This window comes from Castor canadensis, chromosome 2 (genome assembly GCF_047511655.1).
Source record: "Castor canadensis chromosome 2, mCasCan1.hap1v2, whole genome shotgun sequence".
Taxonomy (NCBI): domain Eukaryota; kingdom Metazoa; phylum Chordata; class Mammalia; order Rodentia; family Castoridae; genus Castor; species Castor canadensis.
In genome coordinates this window covers 44,895,154-44,917,393 of record NC_133387.1, presented here as the reverse complement: position 1 = coordinate 44,917,393, position 22,240 = coordinate 44,895,154, and the positions used below count along the sequence as shown (strand labels likewise).

The following is a 22,240-nucleotide window of genomic DNA, read 5'->3' as shown; positions in this document are numbered from 1 at the left end:
GGCATAAATGTGAAGAAAAATGTGTGCATACGTATACGTGTATTATTCTCTGTGGTAAATTGATGCTGTATTTCAGTCATATAGGAGTTTCACTTTTTTTGATATATTTACATTATCTAGTAGTCTGGTGAAATTAAAGTGATAATTGAACTGAGAAAATATTGTCCTAGGTAACATTACCTAAAAAGGAAGCCTTGGAGTAATAAGAAAAAAACCAAATGTGTTATGTGCCCTATCATCCCCACCTTCCAGAGCAATAAAATCTTTTACCCAGCAATCTGGCAAGCCTTGCTACATGCAGTCTGTGTATACCATTACAAGTGAGTATATTGCCCTTTTATGTTTTAGTTTTGTATTGAATGCACGAAGGAAAGAAGCATTTTGTTTTTTACACAAAGACTATCTGTATCACACACAAACTGATTTAAAAATTAGACAGTTTTCTGAATAATTATGAACTAAAATTTTATATTAATCTAAATATGCTAATAATGGATTTTAATATCTTTATTGAAATATCAGTATATTACACGTGTTGAAAGTGCATGATTTGATGGACTTTGACACATCTTTGCACGGATGAAACCATCACCACAGTAAAGATATGAGTACATTCATCATCCCTAGAAGTTTCCTTGTGCTCCTTGCCCTCCCTCCCAGTATCTCTACCCTCTCTAGGCAAGCACTGACTATTAACTGTTCACTAAACATTATTTGCATTTTTGAGAACATTACATAAATGGAATTATTCAGTAGGAATTCTTATTTTGTTTTTTTTTTCAGCCTAATTTTTTGAGATGTATGCATGTTGCGGTATATATGAATATCTTTCTTTTATGGCTGAATAGTATTATTAATATAGCAGTTTCTCTACCTACTTGTTGCTGAACTTGTTTCTAGTTTGGGGCAGTTATTTTCAAAAGCTATTATGACTTTTGTGCATAGGTAATACCTAGAAGTAGAAGAGCTGAATTATTTGGTTGGTGTATAACTTGTAAGAAACTACCAACTTGATATCCAGAGTTGTGCTTTCTTTCCACCAGTGTACAAGAGTTCCAGTTGTTCTCCATCTTTGCCAACACTTGGCATAACATATTTATTTTAAATATTCTAACAAGTTTGTAGTGTTATCTCATGGAGACTTTAATTGGCATTTCCTTATTGATTAATGATGTCAAGCCTCTTTATTTTGGGTTGCTTGGCCTCCACACACCTACTTTGGTGAAGTGGCTACTCCTATCATTTGCCCAGTTTGGATTGAGTTTTTTTATTATTGAGTTTTAAGATTTTCTTTTTTACATATTGCACATGTGCATTCTTTATTAAATATGTGTTTTTTAGGTGTTTTCTTCCAGCCTGTGGCTTGGGCAGGTATATTTTTTATCCTCTGTGTAGCTTCAAGATTCTTGTGTTTGAATATTAGGAGCCATTCTGTGTTGAGTTCTAGCTTAGCCAGGCAAAAGTGTTGCTTCTAGCACACAATGGATTTTTAAGATTAAATATTATTTTTTGTTTATCAGTGTAAATTTTGCTCATTGTAGACAATTTTAAAATACTGTAAATTATAAAGACGAGAATAAGCCTGGAGTATGCTCAGAAACTCCAGGTAGAAGTCATCCATCTGTTAGTGCTATGCACATAGAAGCAAGAGTGCTTAGAGCTTTTATTATATCCTAGGCTTGGAGCAGCAGCACTACTGCAGACACTCCTCACTTTGTGGATGATGTTCTTAAATTTCTCTTAGCTTTTATACAATTGCTTCAGAAAAATACGGTGGGCTGAGGTTGCAGTTTGTTCCCCCTGAGTATAAGTTTGGTGCTGCGTCTTCAGTGCGAGATCAGTCTAAGCATTTCGTAAATACTTGGTAGATGTAAGTATAAAGTAAACCAAATTCTTGAATTCTAGGTATTATGGAATTAGTAAAATCCTTTAGAACATAGAGATGAGCAAGGCTTGGAAAAGTAGAGATTGATAAAGACAGAAGTGGAATTAATCAAATGTATTTGACTAATATTGAGAAATGTTACAGTAAAGAAAGTAAAACTTCCAGAGTTTCTTCTTATAGACACTGTAGTAAAGTTATCCTCACACCATCCTCAGTTGTTTTCTATGATCTCTGCTTCCTTTGCCTTATTCCTGACTCCTTCTTTTGTGCCTGAAAATGTCTTTACTTTTGAAAGCTAAATTATTCCTCCCTACTGTTTGGGATTTTTAATGTTGTGATGTTTGGATGTGACAAGTTGTAGAGTTATACTTTGCCTTTATGTCATAGTAGCTAACAAATGGTTACAGCCTGCATATTGTTTAAATGTGATGTTTAAGGTCATAGAGAACTTAAATGCTTCACTTAATTACATAACTTCTATATAAATTATGTGGATTTAAAAGATTTTTTCTCTTACATTACCCTTGAGATTGGTTGGCTTTTGTAAAATTCATACCTAAACTTTTGGGACTTGAGATGGTTTATCAGAATCACTTTTCTGATTTCTGTGTTTCATTTCTATTTTGTGGCTAGCCATGAAGAGGTATTTGACATTCATGTTCTTCTCTTAAAAGGCCGTTGTTTATGTTAGAAGAGGAACCACCTTCTAAAGGGCCTCTCATCTGTGTCCACAAAATTCCTTCTTACAACACACTAATGGCATGTGACACAGTGAACAAAGCAAGTCACATGGTCACAGCTGACTCCTAGATGGGTAGAAAACTGCCCTATTTTGTTTTCATAAAAGGTAGCTAGTGAGGGCCAGGTGTGGTGGCTCATACCTATAATTTAAGATACTCTGGAGGCAGAGATCAAGAGGATCATGTTCAAAGACAGCCCCAACAAAAAATTAGCAAGACCTCCATCTCAACGAACAAGCTGCTTATGTGGCAAATGTCTAATCCCAGCTACTCAGAAGGTTGTGTAGATAGGAGAATCATGGTCTGAGGTGAAGCCTGGGGCAAAAAGTATGAGACCCTGTCTGAAAAATAACCTATAGCATAAACATGGGTCAACTGGTAGAGTACTTCCTAGGCAAGTGTAGGACCCTCAGTTCAAACTGTTTAAACCCCAGTACTGCCAAAACAAAACAAAAACAAAAACAAAAACACAGCTTGGTGAATAAGCACTAATGATTCTGTGGTTCTCTTTAAGTTCACCACATGTTCAGATCTCTCTCTCTCTCCCACCCCCCTCGCTTTTCCTCTCCTCTCTTTTTTTCTTTCTCTCTTTCTCTCCCTTTCTCTCTTTCTCTCTCTTTCCTATAGGCAGAATCACTGAGTCCTTCCCAAGGGCAATTGCTGCAATTGCCCTGTTCAGCCATAGCGTTAGGCTTAAAGCTCAGAATCCCTGGTGATGTACAAGAGTCTCTTCATGAAGTCCAGATGTGGCATCTTTTGGTCAAGAGACTTCATGGAATAAAAGATAGGAAGTATGTTCCTCTCACTCTTTTGCACCCTGGGGGAACTGGGAAGAATAACTGCTCCCAACACTCCTATTTAAAAAGGGGAAATGGAAAGATATATGGCAGTTGCAGAGTCAGAGCAGTTTTGCAGTTCCACTTTGCAGTTGTTTTGGAGGACCGCCATCTTGGAAAATGTTCCTAAATTATGCCCAGATACTGCTTGGGAGAGGCCCTGTCTATTGTTCTCCATGCCCTCTGGCCCCATCTATCTGGACTTTCTTCTTTTCCCATTAACTGCCTTGGCTACAACTGAAGTAGACACTAGAGAATAGGCCCTTGGAGGCTGAGCAGTTTTCTTTGGGAGCTTCTTATTTGTAGAAATTGGGACCTGTTTGGTGGTATTAAATATTCAATAGTTGTAGTCCTCTTTGAGTCCAGACTGCTAGTTTTTTTTTTTTCAGTACAACTCTCAAAACTTTTGTTGTCTTCTTATCTATTTGACTTTATTCAGCTTCATGTGTCAATAGCCAGATGTATAATTTTTGCTAGGTATGCTTCTTAGGTTTCCAGTATTTCTCATCTTTTTACATCTCTGTACATGCTTCCTTCCCTCGTTTATTTGAGAATATCTTGGCTTTACAAGACTTGAGTTTGAAACCTATAAGTGTAGTTAGTCTCTTTTCCCCAAGCCTTTTTATCCCAAGTGAGAGAATTTCTTGAGTGCCACATTAGTTGATGATGAGATTTTATTATCAGGTGTAATGGCTATACCTTTGATTAAATCCATACCTGAGGTTGAGCTTTAATCAGGTTTTGTTCCTTCAGAGGACTTCTCAGTTCTATTTTTGACTAGGGTTGAGAAATGGTAGATCTTCCAGTATTTGTCTTTGAATTTGAACTTTGTTTTCTCACATTGTTGCTTGCAAACCAACTAGTTCTTTTCTGATCTCATGTCTTCCTTCCATTAGTTTTTCTTTGTCTTACTATTTGTGTGTGTGTGTGTGTGTGTGTGTGTGTGTAGACTGAGGTTTGAACTCAGGGCCTATACCTTGAGCCACTCTACCAGCCCTTTTTTGTGACAGGCTTATTTGAGATAGGATCTTGTGAATTATTATTCCCGGCTGGCTTCGAACCTCAGTCTCCTGATTTCTGCCTCCTGAGTAGCTAGGATTATAGGTATGGGCCACTGGTGCCTGGCTACTCAACTTTTTTCTTTAATCTGGTTCCTTGACTTTTCATCTTTTTTTTTTTTTCAGTACTGGAATCTGAACTTGAGACTTGTACATGTACTACTTGAGCCATGCCCTCATCCCTTTTTGCCTGGTCTGACCTCTGGTCCATGATCCTCCTACCGATTGTTTTCACAAAGCTGAGACCACAGGCACATGCCAACATGCCTGATTATTTTTTGTTGAGACGGTATCTTGCTAACATTTTGTCTGGGCTGGACTTGAACTGTGATCCTCCTGATCTCTGCCTCCTGAGTAGCTGGAATTATAGACATGAGCCACTGCACCCAGCCTGTTTTTGTTATTTTGAGATAGAGTCTCATTATGTAATAGCCCAGGCTGTCCTTGAACTCTTTCCTTAGCTCCCCGAGTGCTGGAATTACAGGATTGCCCACCATACCCAGCTTTCTTTTCATCTTTTTCCTTCTAATCTTGTTTTTTACCAGTTTCATAGAGGCCATGTCTCTAGAGATGGGTGCCAAACTATTTTCAGGCTTTTCTTTCGGCTCTATCACTATATCCAATAAACCTTCTCTGAGTATTTCAGAGGCTGTTCCTTTTCCTTTACTGGAATACTTTTTTCACATGGCTGGTGTATTTCTTCTCCGTTTTCTATTCCTTTTAAAAGTAAAATCTGTTTTCTATCTTTTACTGTCCTTTTATGTGCTCAGGTCAGGGCAACCTACACAAATGCCAGTACAGTTCTGTGCTTTTAGAGGTCTTTGACTTAGATTAAATCTTACTGACTCTGATTTTTTCTGGTAGGGGTTTAATATATGAAAACTAAAATTTATGTGCTTACTGCCAACAGGATTTCTTTGCCTTCTCTTTCATATTTTGCTTATAAGGAACTACGCTTAGAATGTAATGTCTCCTTACAGTCAGTTTTCAACTTTCATCCCAGTTGTTTTCAAGAAGTTTTTTCCCGCTTGAATGTACAAAGATGGGAAGAGCAGAAGGGGGGGATATGTGTGTGTGTGTGTGTGTGTGTGTGTGTGTTGGGGAAAGTGCATAGCAATCTCATCAACACAGATATCTATCTGTACTCACTGATTGGAATTTGAAGTTGATTGCACTTTGAGTGCCTGAATCATGTAACCAGCACTAGAGGATATTTGAAGTGTTCCTTTCTTTTTATAGGTGGCCTTAGTTTTATGAGCCTTTGGCATGACAAGAAACCTGGACAGTTTGGTTTTTTTCTTCCTTTCCTCAAATGAGTGTTTGTTTTATAGTTAGGAAGTGAGATCTTTCCAGATTCTGATGTTACCTGTTGATTTTTGTTTTCCATGGAGTGATTTCTTGGGTTATTTTTTGGATCTTCTGAAATTGAAAGATGTTCCATTATAGACTTAAGGGAACGGAAGATTTTAAATTGTAAGTTCATGCACCTTAATTTCTAGCTATGATACCTAAAGAAGAAGAGCAATTCCTATGAATAGTTATTGTGTTATGGTTATGTTTGGTTTTTTTTACTAGGATAGGAGTTTTACAGTTTGATCTGAGTTTGACGTAATAAAGCATTTCTATTTCAGATAGCAGCAGCAGTGGCAGCAATGTTTCACTTCTTTCGAAAGCCGCCAGAGCCTAAGAAGCCCTCAGTACCAGAGACAGAAGCAGATGGATTCATCCTTTTAGGTGGGTTTTTTTAAGAAATAAATTCATAATTAGGCGACTTGTATTTCCTTTGAAAATTGGTAACTATATGATGATTTTTAAATTATTCACTAATTTCAGAATGAATTTATGTATATAATTTAAAAAACAAAATCTGTAAAAATAAAGGTTACCAACCACTTGGAATATTGTCATCAAGTCTGACTCTTACATTTCTGAATTGACTGTGCAGTTCTATTTTTAACAGTGAAAAACTAATAAAAGTGTTAAAGAATCTTTGATAAATTCATGTTCTGACATATTAGTAATACCAACCATATTTCTTAAATTTCTTAAATTACATCTGAAATTAAGTATGGTTGCCAGAAATAATGTGGGCCTGTGTTGAGGGTTCTTGCCTTCACAGGCCAAAGAATTGGCTCGTGAGGCAGCTGATTGACTTGTGAGGGAGCAAGGTCGGCACACAAAGTAGGATTATTAGAGAAAGAAAAGGCTACAGCTAGAGCAGTGCAGCTGTGCCCAGAAACCGGTGGCTCCCTGCTCAGGTGAAGGCTGGGGCTTTTTATGGATGCTTTAACTCTGTGTTAGGGTAACAGTTAGGTGGATTCTTTCCATATATATATATGGATTTGCGCACAAGGGCTCTCTTCGATGAGCTGGTCTGTTTGCCCCTTACGTGGGGAAACAATCTTGAAAGCATTCTGTTTATCAGCCCTGTGGCAGATTTATGAGACCTGTATCTCCTCCTCAGGGTATAGGAATGCAGATTTATGGGACCATGTAACTCCTTCTCAGGGTGCAGGGCTCATAATGCTCTTCGTTGGGGATGGGATACTCACTCATCTGTCCTTTAGGTCCCCAGACCCATCGCTTCTTTATCTTGGCACAGCCAGGTCTGGCTGGCATCAACAAATGTTCTGTGTGCTTTGAGAAGTTGGTGATGACTATTTTAGGATTTGATAGTGATTCCTAATTTTCAATTGTCAAGCTTCTAGCCATCTCACAGCAAAGGCTCACCTGTGCCTCTGACCTCCACACAGGTCAGTAGAAGCAGGATTGGTTGGGTCTCTTTCTTATCAGTGTTTCTCTTTAGGAACTGACTAGCTCTAGCAGAGAGAACACACGGGTTTTACCTCTCTGGCCTTCTTCCATTTCTTGACTTTAATCTCTAGGGGACCAGAATGGAATTTTTCTTTTAGATAAACTTTACAACAGCAAGTTCTGGCAGACCTGTGTGTTACTTAGAATCTGTCTCATATGGCATGGAACAGGGCAGGGGCTAGGGTGGTCAGAGTTGTAATGGTCTTTGACCAGAACCAGTGGTTTTTCTGGGCACTGTTCTGAATGGGGTAAGGTTGGGTGCCATTGATATGACTGTTTATCTGAGCCTTCCTTCTTTGTGTGTAAGGAACTTGTGACTTGGCTTCCAAGTCAGAATGGGCTATGTCAATCCCAGTTTAATTCCCTGAAAACTGCTAGAATTGCTTTCTTCTCCTTCTGAATTAACAAAACACTTCAGAGAGACCTTAGGCCTCTGTAATGTATCTCCTTCTTTATGAGTTTAGCAACAAATTCTCTCAGAAATTTGTCCCTACAAAGCCTGATTTTCTAAACTGTGTTCTATATTTCTCATTTTAATGTTCTGTAGAGTTAAGATTTATGTGGAGAGCTTTGCTCTTTTCTGTTGTTGCATGATTCGAAATTGACATTATTCTTTTTGTTATTGTGTAGTAATTTTTAAATTAGCATATATTAGTTATACAGGAGGGTTTCATTGAGACATTTACATATGTGCTTACAATGTATCTTAATTAGATTCACACTCCCATCATTCTCCCTCGTCTCCTTCTCCCCTTAGAACAATTTCAACAGGTTTCACTATTCAATTTTTATACATATATATAAAATACATTGGCCATATTTACCTTCCTGCAACCTTTTCTGTTTAAGCTCTCTGCACTGGTTCTCTCCCCTAGACAGGACCTGTTTTACTTTTCCATACTTCATTTCTTTTAAGTACCACATAGTCATTTAAACAATGTTAGTGGGGTACACCGGCATCATTGGGAGCAAACAGAGTAGTCTACAGTTAACACCTGGGGATCCTTTCTTATTTGGATCATTTTAAGAAGGTATAGCACCAGCTACATTGTCTCTGTTTGGTCTTGCTTCCCCTCAGATGCAGAACTTCACTGCTTCACCATTTTTCATGAAAAACCCTTGTATGTCTATATTCTATGGACTTGGCTTACTCTCCTGAAGTTTTCATGCTATCAGTCAGCATCATCTCTGTGTGTTCACTTCCTGTCTTTCTTTTTCATCAATTCTACCATCTCCCTTTTTCCTCAGGAGTACCTCAGAGGCTCTGTGGTGAAATACAGTTAAGAGTGCTGAATCTGGAGCAAGACCCCTTTGGTAGACGTGCCAGCTCCACAACTTACTAGAGTTTCTATCTTGGGAGGTTTTTAAACCTTCCATATGTCACTTGGCTTATTTAGAAAATGGGCATGTTTTCAGTACCTCTCCCATAGGGCTGTTGGGGGATTAAATAAATTAATGTACATAAAATACTTAGAACAACCTGTAAGTGTCCATGTACAGATGAAGACTTATTTTCCAGGTTCCTCCATCCAGCATGAAACAGATTTGGAATTAACATCATGATTTCAGAGCCTGTCCTTTAAACTACTAAACTATCCATTTTGGTGGGTTGTTTTTTCATTTTGTTTTTTAAATGTCATGTTGTCAGATGTTTAAATTTCGTTTAAGCTTATTTGCTTAACTGATACGTAAAATGATGAATAAAGTTCTGGTGTGCTCTTGCACAGTGGGGTGACTGTAAAGAATAATAGTACACTGTATATTTCAAGATCTAGAAGAAAGGATTTTGAATGTTTTCATCCTACTAGTTTTAATTCTAAGACATTGGTGACATTAAAAAAAACTTAAATGGTGTTCTCTACTATTTAAAAGAAGAAAGTAGTTTAAAAAAATAAAGAAAGTTGGCATTATATTACTCTTCATGGGGTGAATTCAACTGATATATTTGATATATTGTAAGAACTTCTGTAATGCCACAATGTACCCCCACCCAGCACAACAACAACAAACAAATGGGTTACATTTTGGCTATCTTAAACTTTTTGTTATCTAATAATTTAAATCATTTAAAATATTTAAAAATATTATAGAAAACTATAATATTCTTGAAGGTGAAGGCAGATGGTATATATTGTTTAGTTAGTAAACCATCCTTTAATAGTTAAGGAGTATAACTGAATTGACCAATAAAGGTCCTAACAGATTATTAGGAATATTATCGTTCAAAGTCTTTTTAAAAAATTGATTTGTTCTGATGGATTGCTCTTTTTATATGATTCTATACCAATATATATAATATGTTCCTTAGTCTCAGGGCATACTATATAAAATATTTTGGAAAATGTCAAGTAAGTTAAACAGTACCTATGAAGTGCTTTTATTATTAACATGCATGTATGTATTTTGGTTGACATATATCTACATATTTTTTTAGGTCTCCTGTAATAGGTACATTACAGGAATATACACACACACACATACACACACACACATGTTTATATAGTTTTATATGCTTATCTATTGGCTTCTAAATGATGCAACTAAATAAAGACTTAGAAATATGATTATATTTGTAGCACAACTTCTTATCAATACAGACTCTACAAAATTCCTTAAATTATTTCCTTATGTGGCCTTTATAACCTATGTCTTAAAAGGTCATAGTAGCTATATTGTTAAAGCTATAAATTATCTATTTTTTTTCACTTGAGAATACTTTTTCTCTTAGGCCAGTGTTCTTGCTTAACACTAATAGATTTCAGATCACAATTATTAGGTGATGTTGCTGAGTTGACAAAGTCAACATAGGATGACTTGATTCAGGGTCCAGGCAGAGGCCAGACACTTTTGTTGATATTAGGAATATCTGGGCTGTTTCTGTACAGTTAACGCACATTTGAATGGGAAGCCTTTCTTCCTGTTAAGATTTCCAAAGCGTTTTGCCTTTGTAAAAATGTTGAGTGTGCTGAATAAGGGGGAACAAAGCCTAGTAGAAAACATCCTCTCCCTTGTAACCAGTTTCTATTCACACAAGAAGGTAATGGCTATTTGTTCATTCAGTAATGAAGTTGAAGTAATCCTCCAGGGTACTCATTTTACACAAAAACAAATTGCAGTTTTCCTTTGCATCACTGGGTGGCGATTTTTCATAGTCTTATGCTGCTGTTTAAAAACCCAGCAAACATGGCGCTATTTGTAATTACCATGGCTTTCTTCTGTTATGACATGTTTAATTGTACTTTTAACACGTTATCTTTAAGTTCATTACAAATTTACTAGTAGCGTGTGTAACCTCGTAGTTATTTTAAATCAGGAAAGGGTATTGGCTGGATGTTGGCATATAGTTCCTAACCAAACCAAGACAAAGACATGATTTAGTTTTTTATGTTACAGTAGAAATCAGGAAAAATAACAACAAAATCATAGGGTATAAGATGAAAGGCAATAACGTAGATTGTTGTTCATCCACTAATATTGTTGACAATATTCAATGTAACTTTGAGTAGGCAGAATAAAATTGGGTAAGCACTGTTACAGAGATTAAAGGAATTGGGTTATAGAACAACAGCAATTCATCATGTTTTTTTCTGGATATGCAGGTGTTTCTTAAAATAGGGCATAAAAGCTTCTAGTTTTCATTAAACTAATTATTTTGTAAAGCTTGCTGAATTTAGGATCAGTTGAGTAATTAACAGCAGCTTGATATTGAAATTTATAATTTAGTCTCCCCTTTTGTTTTTGAGGTTAAATGATAAATCAAATTTTGTGGGTTATTTTTAAAATTCTTTCCTATTTCTTCATGGAAATCAAACCATGCATACATACTTCAGTTAAACAATTGTATTTTTATTTGGAGTTTTTAAAGATAATCTCTTCGTCTTTGTTGTTTCCTTTATTTGAAAGTGAAAACTTACCTGTGTACAATGAAAATTTACATTCCAAGGAATGAGGGACAGTAACTAACTTCGATTCTGTGGAGGGCTGAGAACTTTAAATAAAACAACAAAAACTAAATAGGTTCTCAACACATGCTTCCTATTTTTACTCCTTGTTCTTACAAAAGAAATGTACACAAAAGAGTGTTTATGTATTAAAAAACTAATTTGTCCTATTATTTTGTTACCCAAACAGAGTGATACCAGAAAAACTCAAATATATTTAATTTAATTTAGTGATCTTTGTGTTTTTAACTCTTGACCTTTAAATTCTAAAGCAGTGTAGCAGGATTTTTCAGTTTTATTATGCAGTAAAATTACTTATTTTCCCATTAGGAAATTTGGAGTTGTGTGTATAATGGATAGATTTAAAATATTTTTCACATTCTTTGTTGCCGGATGCTGGTTTAAGTATTAATGTAGGAGTGTTTCAGTTTTCCACAGGCTAGCAGGGCTGTCTCCATGTAGGAGTTTTTGGTGGTCTGTCACTTAGTTGTTCCGTGAATGAACAGTGTGAGAGAGCATTGCACAGGGTGAGATGCCTAATATAGAAAGAGGAAGAGCTGAGCCCTGTGTTTTATGTAATTATAGGAAAGCCACTCATTAATTTTTTAAAATTAATTTATTTTTTAATTATTCATTTATTCACATGTGCATACATTATTTCATTATTTGGGTCATTTCTCCCCCCCAAGCCCCCCCCCCCACAATGTGAGTTCCAGGCAGGTCCTGTTCTGCCTTTATCACTAATTTTGTTGAAGAAAAGACACAAGCATAATAAGGAAGACAAAGTGTTTTTGCTAGTTGAGTTAAGGATAGCTATTCAGAGAGATTCCTAACATTGCTTTCGTGTACCCATGTGTTATGACCCATGTTGATTCATCTCTAACTCATCTTTACACTGGTTTGTGATCCCCTTCTCATGATAACCTCTGTCGCTTTAAGGTTTCTATATTACCTCCTCTGGAATGGGGACATCAAACGCTTTCATGTTTTGGGTTTTCTACCTATTCTTATAATCTCCTGTACGTGCTCTCCCCTTGTCATGTGATCCAAGTACAACCACATTGCTGCATTTGCCCTGGATCTAAAGTCTGCATATGGGGGAGAACATACGATTTTTGGTCTTCTAAGCCTGGCTGACCTTGCTCAGAATGATGTTCTCCAGTTCCATCCATTTACCTGAAAATGATAAGATTTCATTCTTCTTCATGGCTGAGTAAAATTCCATTGCATACAACTACCACATTTTCTTGATCCATTCATCAATAGTGGGGCATCTTGGTGGTTTCCATCACTTGGCTATTGTGAATAGCGCTGCAATTCACATGGGTGTGCAGGTGCCTCTGGAGTAACCTGTGTTGCATTCCTTTGGGTATATCCCCAGGAGTGGGATTGCTGGATCATATGGCAGGTCTATGTTTAGATTTTTAAGAAGCCTTCGTATTGTTTTCCAGAGTGGTTGCACTAGCTTGTATTCCCACCAGCAATGGACCAGGGTTCCTTTTTCCCCACATCCTCGCCAATATATGTTGGTGGTGGTGTTTTTGATGATGGCTATTCTAACAGGGGTGAGGTGGAATCTTAGTGTGGTTTCGATTTCATTTCCTTTATGGCTAGAGATGGTGACCATGTTTTCATGTGTTTTTTTGCCATTTGAATTTCTTCTTTTGAGAATGTTCTGTTTAGTTCAGTTGCCCATGTGTTTATTGGTTCATTGATTTTAGGAGAGTTTAGTTTCTTATGTTCCCTATATATTCTAGTTATTGGTCCCTTGTCTGATGTATAGCTGGGAAATATTTTCTCCCACTCTGTGGGTGGTCTCTTTAGTTTAGAGATCATTTCTTTTGTTGTGCAGAAGCTTTTAAATTTTATGTAGTCCCATTTGTCCATCCTTTCTCTTAGTTGCTGAGCTGCTGGGATTCTATTGAGGAAGTCTTTGCCTATACCCATTAGTTCCAGAGTTTTTCCTGCTCCTTCCTGCAGTAGCTTCAGAGTTTTAGGTCTGATATTTAGGTCCTTGATCCATTTTGAGTTGATACTAGTACCGGATAATAGACATGGATCTAGTTTCAGTTTCTTGTAGACAGGTAACCACTTTTTCCAGCAGCATTTGTTGAAGAGGCTGTCTTTTCTCCATTGTATATTTTTGACACCTTTCTCAAAAATGAGTTGGGTATAGTTGTGTGGATTCATATCCAGGTCCTCTGTTCTGTTCCACTGATCTTCATGTCTGTTTTTGTGCCAGTACCATGCTGTTTTTATTGCCATTGCTTTCTAATATAGTTTGAAGTCAGGTATTGTGACACCTCCAGCATTGCTCTTTTCGCTGAGCATTGACTTGGCCATTCGCAGTCTCTTGTGTTTCCAAATGAACTTTAGGGTAGAGTTTTCAATCTTTGTGATGAAAGTCATTGGGATTTTAATGGGAATTGCATTAAACATATAGATTGCTTTTGATAGTATAGCCATTTTTACTATGTTGATTCTACCATTCCATGAACACAGGAGATCTTTCCATCTTCTGTAGTCTTCCTCAATCTCTTTCTTCAGGAGTTTGTAATTCTCCTTGTAGAGGTCATTCACATCCTTTGTTAAATTTACTTCTAGGTATTTGATTTTTTTTTGAGGCTATTGTGAGTGGAATTGTTTCCATATATTCCTTCTCAGTTTGTTCATTGTTGGTGTATAGAAAAACTAATGATTTTTTGTAAGTTGATTTTGTATCCTGCCACCTTACTGTAGCTGTTTATGGTGTCTAAGAGTTTTGGGGTAGAGTTTTTTGGGTCTTTAAGGTATAGGATCATACCATCTGCAAATAGGGATATTTTGACAGTTTCTTTACCTATTTGTATTCCTTTTATTCCTTCTTCTTGCCTAATTGCTCTGGTTAGGAATTCCAGAACTATGTTGAATAGGAGTGGAGATAGTGGGCACCCTTGTCTCGTTCCTGATTTTAGGGGGAATGGTTTCAGTTTTTCACTGTTAAATATAACGTTGGCTGTAGGTGTGTCATATATAGCCTTTACAATGTTGAGGTACATTCCTTCTATTCTTAGTTTTCTTAGAGCTTTTATCATGAAGTGGTGTTGGATCTTGTCGAAGTCTTTTTCTACATCTATTGAGATGATCAAGTGGTTTTTGTCTTTGCTTCTATTGATGTGTTGTATTACATTTATAGATTTGTGTATGTTGAACCACCCCTGCATTCCTGGCATGAAGCCTACTTGGTCATGGTGTATGATCTTTCTGATGTGTTGTTGGATTTGGTTTGCCATTATTTTAGTAAGGATTTTTGCATTGATATTCATTAAGGAGATTGGCCTGTAGTTCTCCTTTTTTGGAGGTGTCTTTGTCTGGTTTTGGGATGAGAGTAATATTGGCTTCCTAAAATGAGTTAGGCAGTGTTCCTTCCCTTTCTATTTTGTGGAACAGTTTAAGGAGAGTTGGTATTAATTCTTCTTTAAATGTCTGATAGAATTCAGCAGTGACTCCATCAGGTCCTGGACTTTTCTTTTTTGCAAGGCTCTTGATTGCTGCTTCAATTTCATTTTGTGTTATAGATCTATTCAGGTGATTAATATTTTCTTGGTTCAGTTTTGGGTGGTTGTAAGTTTCTAGAAATTTGTCCATTTCTTCAAGATTTTCAAATTTATTAGAGTATAGGCTAGTAGGGTGGGGCATTGATCTCGCTTGGGGCTTGTGTCGCCCGGGGATCCCAGCATGGTGTGGATCTGGCTTGGCCGAGGGTTGGGGATCCTGGTGGTGTGTGGATCCAGCATAGCCCAAGCGGCGGGGATCCTGGTGGGGCATGGATCCAGCACGGGACTGGGGGCCTGCACGGCCTGAGGGATGGGGATCCTGGTGGTGCGTCCCTCTGGTGCAGCCCGAGCTGCGGAGACCGGTGGAGTGGAGCAGCGGCTCTGCAGGCCTACAGGGTGGGGACTTGGCAGGCTGGCTGTTGTTTTATTAGATCGTGGCATGGAGAAGCCTTCAACAATCTAAGGGTTTAGAGTGCCGTATTTTTGTCTCTCCCTGGTACTTTACCTCAGCCAAGTGTGTCTCCAGTGTCTCAGCAGGGTCCTGGTTCAGGAGCCCATGGTCTGTGGCTCTGTCCCAGTCACCATCTTGGATCTCTCAGCTGGTGTTGGTTTTATTTTCTTTCTCCCAGAGTTGATTTTAGAGTACGTAAAGGACTAAGGAGTAGTGCAGTCCCCTCTGTAGAATTTAGTAATTATGTAAAATTATATGTTAAGAAACTGTGAAAAAGGCCTCATAAAATATGAAGTTACAGTTTCTCTTCCACTTTAGGTGAACCATAAACAAACAAAAAGCAAAAAAGACTACAAAATTTCTTGTACATTAAATAGGTAGATTGGAAAGCATCACAATTTTAAGAAATGAAATCTTTCATAAATTTGGAAACAGTTTTCTTTTAAATCAGTGCAGCAATTGGGAAGCATTTTGTTGAATTGATTACACAAATGCCATTTCCAAGTAGCCTATGACTTTTTGTCTTTGGTCATAGTATATCTATATTGAGTTTAGATTAAATTGTTTGACAGCTTAACACCTGTAAAGTTTTCAAAGCACCATCTAAGATACATGCTTTTAATCGGGCTAAAACTTTCAGGCAGTCATGTATTCCTTGTATAACTGTGGGGCGGGGGATTAGAGGGTTTACTTTGGTACTATTTTCTTTAGGGCACTTACTCAATATGCTGTGAGTAGGGGAAAAGTTTATGTAAATGGAATTTCCTTTAGTATTTCCTTACAGGCTTTCATAATGGTAGAACTTACATATTTGAGACCATTTAAGTTAAAAATTATGATAAGTAGTTTTTGTATTGTTACTTAAATTTTATGGTTATTTTGTTCTATTGAGCAAATAAAGAGGTTGAAAATCTAAGTAAAATGTACAAGTATGAGCATTGTACCAAAGTAATTCAGATAGGGTTGGAAGACCTAAATGTCTTTCTGGTAATCTTGATAACACAGTTGGCTCTTGCACCTGCAGGTTCTGCATCTCTTGATTTAACCAACTGTGGATCAAAAGTATTCAGAAAAATCTGCATCTGTTCTGAACACGTGCAGATTTTCCTTGCCGTTACTCCCTAAACAATGTAGTATAACAGCTATTTATGTGTTGTTTACATTATATTGGGTATTATAGATAATCTAGAGATGATTTAAAGTATATGTAAGGATATTTGTAGGTAAGATGCAAATACTGTGCCATTTTATGTAAGAACGTGAGCATTGAGGTACTTCATGGAGGTTCTGGAGCTACTCCCTTGAATAAGAACAACTATACTATACCATTCTTTTATATTTAAATGGTTATCTTATTCAGCATCTGTTTTTTTCCCATTGTATGTAACTAAGGCACATTATGACGGGAAGAATTATTATTGGAATTACATATTGATATTTACAAATGTGATTTAAAAAAATTGTGTTTTCATTATATCATCAGAGAATTATGGTGTTACTTTGGAAAAATGTTATCTAATAAGCCAAGCCAAAAGAAAAAAAAACTGGTAAATTAGTGTGCCATACAGACTTTTCTTGTACTAATTAGTAAGTGTACATTCCTGAGCACCTTCTTTGGCGTAGGTCCTCTGCTTGCTAAGGAAGCTGCAGATTTGTGGGCCTAACCTACACCTAGTGAAACAGAATGTTTGGAGCCAAAGTCAGAGAAGCAGTATTTTAAACAAGCAATGCAGAAGATTTAGACATGTTTGTGTTCAAGAATTGTGGAATAATTATTTTATAAAGTGTTCTGGGGAACAAAGCCTTCCCAGGTGGTGAGACAGGCTATGGAAACTGGGTAGCTTTAGAAGAATCTCATGCATGGGCCAGCAAGAAGATGTTGGCTTACTGGAAAGAGAGTATATCAAGGTCACTGAAAATAAAGCAATCTAGAAGGATGGTTTGTGATGCTCCTTGTGTGCCTGTCCAGTAATGCCTTTCTTTGAGTTCCTTTATATGAGACACAAATAAACTTATGTTCAGGTTGGGCCACTATTTTTATTTAGTCATTTCAGGTGAGCCAAACCCAAATGAGTAATGATACTTAATATGTAATATTTGGATTCTATTTAAGTTCTGCCATTTCCTTGCTATATTACTTTGAGCAAGCTACTTATTATTTTGGCCTTATTTCCCTTACATATGAAATTTATCATGGTTTCCTCATTATATTGTTGGGTGAAATGAAACCAGTGGGAATCATACACAGATTTCTGCATTGATGAAGGTGAATGCAGTACACCAATTTTTGGTGTACTGGAATCTGAACTCAGGGCTTTGCACTTGCTAGGCAGGCACTCTACTACTTGAGCCATACCTCAGTCCAAGTGCAAAGAAATTTTAATTCACAAGCTAATTCTGATATGGTCAGTGATATGCTTAGGAAGAATGTTTTTGAGGTGTCTAGGCTTAGCTGGAAAAAATGTTGTCATTATCAATGATACATATTGTAAGTGCCCTACCAGTGCCGCATGTAGGCAGTCTAATCCATTATGTGCTGCTATATCAAAACCACACACTGGGTAATTTGTAATGAATATAATGGAAGCTGGGAAATGGAACATTGAGGGCCTAGCATCTGTCAAGGGCCTTCTTGCTGTGTCATCCCTTGGCAGAAGGGCAGAAGGGCAAGAAGGTGCTGAGCTCATTCTTTTCTAAGAAACGTATTCCTGCAATACTTTACCCATTCCTATGATAAGGGCATTGATCTATTCATGAGGGCAGAGCCCTCTTGGCCTAATCACCTCTTAAAGATTCCATCTCTAAATTCTGTTTCAATGGCAATTAAATTTCAAAATGAGTTTGGGAGGGGACAGACATTCCCTAATCTCAAACTGGACAGCAACACTATGCTTGTATAATCTGTCCACCAGAAACTCTGTCCAAACCCATTGAAAGCTGAAGTGGTAAAGTGTACATTGATTAGTGGAACATTATTAAAGAATAGAGAATTGCTGCCAAATTTGAAAAGAAGGGCTTGGGGTGTAACTCAGTGGTAGAGTACTTCCTCGCATGTGTAAGGCTGTGGGTTTGATCCTCAGCACTAAGAAGCAAAAAAAAAAAAAAAAAAAATTCATTTTTTGTAACTGGTATTTTCATCAAGAATAGTATATACTTATGGCATACACACATGTCGTATTGTTATTGATGTATTAAATATACTGTATTAGTGACTGAAAGAGAATCATTGTTTTGAATATTTTCAGTATTCTAAATAGGTCAGCTCTAAATGTATGGAATAACTTATTTTTATTTCTGGCAACTCTAATTTCCTGATGCACCAGCTGAAAATATGCTTGACAGCACCAAAGGAAAACTGTAACCCTTAAAATAATTTGCTGATAGATTGCTTGAAGGAATTGATAATTGTGATAACCAGCTATTGTCTCTGCTATTATTGCTATATTAGGGGTTCTTAACCCAATATGCCAATATGAACTTGGGAAGCTAAGTGGAATGGTTTTGAAAGGCCCAAAATTACATGTAAAAGTTTTAGATAGGCATCTTTCTGGGAAGAAGAGTCTGCATTACATCAGATTCTTAAAGATCTATGACCCTAAACAGGTTATGAACTATTTTTCTAGATGCTTCATTGTTTTACTACCCACTTGGACTGTGATATGTGTTACATAGGTTTCCATTACTATAACAAATACCTGAGATAATCAACTTACAAAAAAGAAAAGGTTCCAGATTTTGGACGTTTCAGTCCATGATCCATTGGCTTGTTGCTTTAGGCCTGTGATGTGGCAGTACATCAGGTTGAAGCACTTGGTAGAAGAAAAACACTCACCTAGTACCTGGGAAGTGAAAGAGAAGAAGCTGAAAGGCTAGGGTCCCATTATCCCCTTCAAAGGCATGCTGTCATTGCCCTGAAGATAGCCCACTAGGCCTTCTTCTTAAGAAGGAGCCACTGCTTCCCAATAGTGCCATACATAGGACCAAGAGTTTACAGCATGAACCTTTGGAGGACACTTAAGAAATAGAGTGCTTATTTCTGTTTTCTCACAATCATATTTTTAGGCATGGATTACTGATGTTAAGCAGGAGATTCTTGTGCTAATCTGGACCATGTATTTCATTAAGTCAGCTGTGATAGTATAGACTTAACTGGCAACTCATCTTTATGTCTTACATATCTTTATTTGTTATATATTTAGAAATGTACCATTTACAGTTGGGCATGAAGGCTCAAGCATGTTATACTACTATTTGGATGGCTGAGATCAGGAAGACTACAGTTTGAGGCCTGCCCAGCAGAAAGTTTGCAAGCATCTCAACCAGTGGTTGGACGAGGTAGTGCATACCCCTTATCCCAACTTGGAGAAGCAAAATAGGAGGATAATAGTCTAGGCCAGACCTTATATAAAGTGAGACCTTATCTCAAAAATAACCAATGTAAAAAAGGATTGATGAAGTCGTGTAAGGGGTAGAGTATCTGCCTAGCAAATGTGAGACCCTGAGCTCAACACCCCCCCCAACTGGTACTGCCAAAAAAAAAAAAAAAACGTAGAAGAACAAGAAGAAGAAATAGAAGTATATCATTTGAAAAACTTTCTGGGAAACCAGGAGGACCCCAAGGCCACTGCCAGACACCAGCGCCCAGATGGCTTGGGAAGACGCGGACCACAAGGTAAGCTAAGCGGCACACAGTACTGCCACAGACAACCCTGGCCCAGATCAGCATAGCCTCCTGGACAGACCGACCCCCACCCAGGGAAAAAAAAGAGTACCTGAGTAATAAGCAATAACAACAATAAAGACACGTAGCAAAGAGGGTGGGGTGCCCTAAGCACCAATGAGGGGGGGAGGGGAATCCCTCACAGAACTGTAAATAAACAAGCCAGGCTGGAGAAGGCAGGAGCGGCAGCACATGCCCAGCAACCAGGAGCGGGAAAGCTTGTAAAAGTGGCGGAGGGAGGAAGACACTACAGGAGAGGGGGGAAGACCCTCCCATGTGAGCTGTAAAGGAACACGCAAGCCTGAGAAAGCGGGTGCAGTGTCACCTCCCCCAGTATGCTTGGAAAGGGGAAAGCTTGTAGCAGCAGCTCATGCAGAGGAGAACTCTGAGTAAACAAAGCCGGCAGGGCCAGGTGAGTGCTAAGCTCACCCCTGAGATCTGCATAAATAAAGCCTCCAGCAACAGCAGGCTGACAGCAGCAGGCAGGTGAGCCCCAGCCTCAGATAGACATTCACAGAACTGTCTCCAATTCTTTTTTTTTTTTTTCTTTTCTCTCTCCCTACCTTTGATGAGACAACAACCAAACTACACCTGCATGCTGAAAAACTTACTGAAACTTTATTGCATTAGAACTTGGAGATTTATATATATATATATATATATATATATATATATATATTTTTTTTTTTTTTTCATTTATTTTTCATTTTTATTTTTATTTATTTTTATTTTTTATTTTCAATCCTCTCTCTGTCTCTCTTTTCAGCTTATGGTTGATTAGTACACTATCTCTCCATGTTTATATCTTTGAAACATTTTTTGTTTGTTTCTTTATTTTGTTTTTTTCTACTTGTTTATTTGTTTCCCCCTTTTCCTTTAACTTCTTTGCTTTCTATCTCCTCTCACCCTTCCACTCTAAATATCACTAGTGCTATTATTACAAGCCAGAAAACACTTAATTGCACACAGTACAGGGACAATAACAAACCAAGGGCAATGATGGGAAGACAGAAAAAGCAAGGAAAACAGTTTCCCCACAGCAAAAAATTAGTACAGGAACCAGAGGGAAATGAAGAAAACAGATACTCAGACCCAGACTCCAAAAAAATGAAGATAAACTGTGCCAAAGAACCCAATGAAACCCACAAGAATAATCTAAAAGAAGAAATACTTCAGGTACTCAAGAGAATTTTATAGAGATGATACTGGATTTGGTTAACAAAAATGTACAAGAGACACTCAAGAAATTCCAAGACAACAAAAATAGAGAATTTGAAAAAGCAAAAGAAATAAAGGAAACCATAGAAGCACTGTATAAACACCAAAGTGAAACAAAGAACACAAATAATAAAGAGATAAATGAATTCAGGACAAAAATAGACAACATTAAAGAAGAAACGACCCAGGATATGGAAAACCTCAGAAAAAAGAATGAAACAGAATTGCAAAACAAAATGGAAGGCCAATCCAGCAGAATAGAACAAACAGAAGACAGATTCTCAGAACTCAAAGATAAATTGGTAATTAAAGGAAAAACTGAAGAACTATAAGTTAAACAACCCAAGACCTGTGAAAAGAAAATACAAGAACTCACCGACTCCATCAAAAGACCAAACCTGAGAATCATGGCCATTGAAGAAGGAGAAGAGATACAGAAGAGATGCAAGCAAAGGGAATGCGAAATATATTCAACAAAATAATAACAAAAAATTTCCCAAATCTAGAGAAAGATATTCCCATACAAATGCAAGAGGCCTCCAGGACACCAAACAGACCAGATCAAAATAGAACTACCCCATGACCTATCATCATTAAATCAACAAGTTCAGAAACTAGAGAAAGAATATTGAAGGCTGTAAGAGAGAAAAAAAATAACATTCAAAGGTAAACCCATCAAAATCACAGCAGACTTTTCAACAGAAACATTAAAAGCAAGAAGAGCTTGGGGAGAGATCTTCTGGGCACTGAATGAAAACAACTTCAACCCCAGGATACTCTACCCAGAAAAACTGTCATTCAAAATAGATGGAGCAATGAAAGTCTTCCATGATAAGCAGAAATTAAAACAATATATGATCACAAAGCCACCACTCCAAAAGATTCTTCAAGGGATTCTGCACACAGAAAGTGAAACCCAACATAACCATGAAAGGACAGCACCAAACTACAGGAAAAGAAAAAGCAAGAAAGTAGAGAGTAACCTCAACTAAGGTACACACAATCAAACCTTCAACCAACTAAGACAACTAAATGACAGGA

General features: G+C 37.4%; 2 protein-coding genes across 6 annotated transcripts in view; both read left to right on the top strand.

Annotated features, from left to right (window-relative positions):
• Window positions 1-22,240, top strand: part of Umad1 (UBAP1-MVB12-associated (UMA) domain containing 1) — a 244,594-nt gene that overhangs the window by 17,553 nt on the left and 204,801 nt on the right. For 2 of the 4 annotated variants that reach the window (XM_074064687.1, XM_074064690.1), the window contains exon 2: window positions 6,151-6,253. In XM_074064687.1, the coding sequence (XP_073920788.1) occupies window positions 6,172-6,253 (82 nt within the window). In that variant the 5' untranslated portion in view covers window positions 6,151-6,171. Of the gene's footprint in view, window positions 1-6,150; window positions 6,254-8,852; window positions 8,938-22,240 lie in introns of those variants that run through there. The other 2 variants (XM_074064689.1, XM_074064688.1) reach the window with 2 other exon arrangements.
• Window positions 6,175-22,240, top strand: part of Glcci1 (glucocorticoid induced 1) — a 399,609-nt gene continuing 383,543 nt past the window's right edge. Inside the window, exons 1-2 of one of the 2 annotated variants that reach the window (XM_074064684.1) lie at window positions 6,201-6,253; window positions 8,853-8,937. The gene's annotated coding sequence lies outside the window, so the exon portion shown is untranslated. Of the gene's footprint in view, window positions 6,254-8,852; window positions 8,938-22,240 lie in introns of both variants that reach the window. The other variant, XM_074064685.1, reaches the window with a different exon arrangement.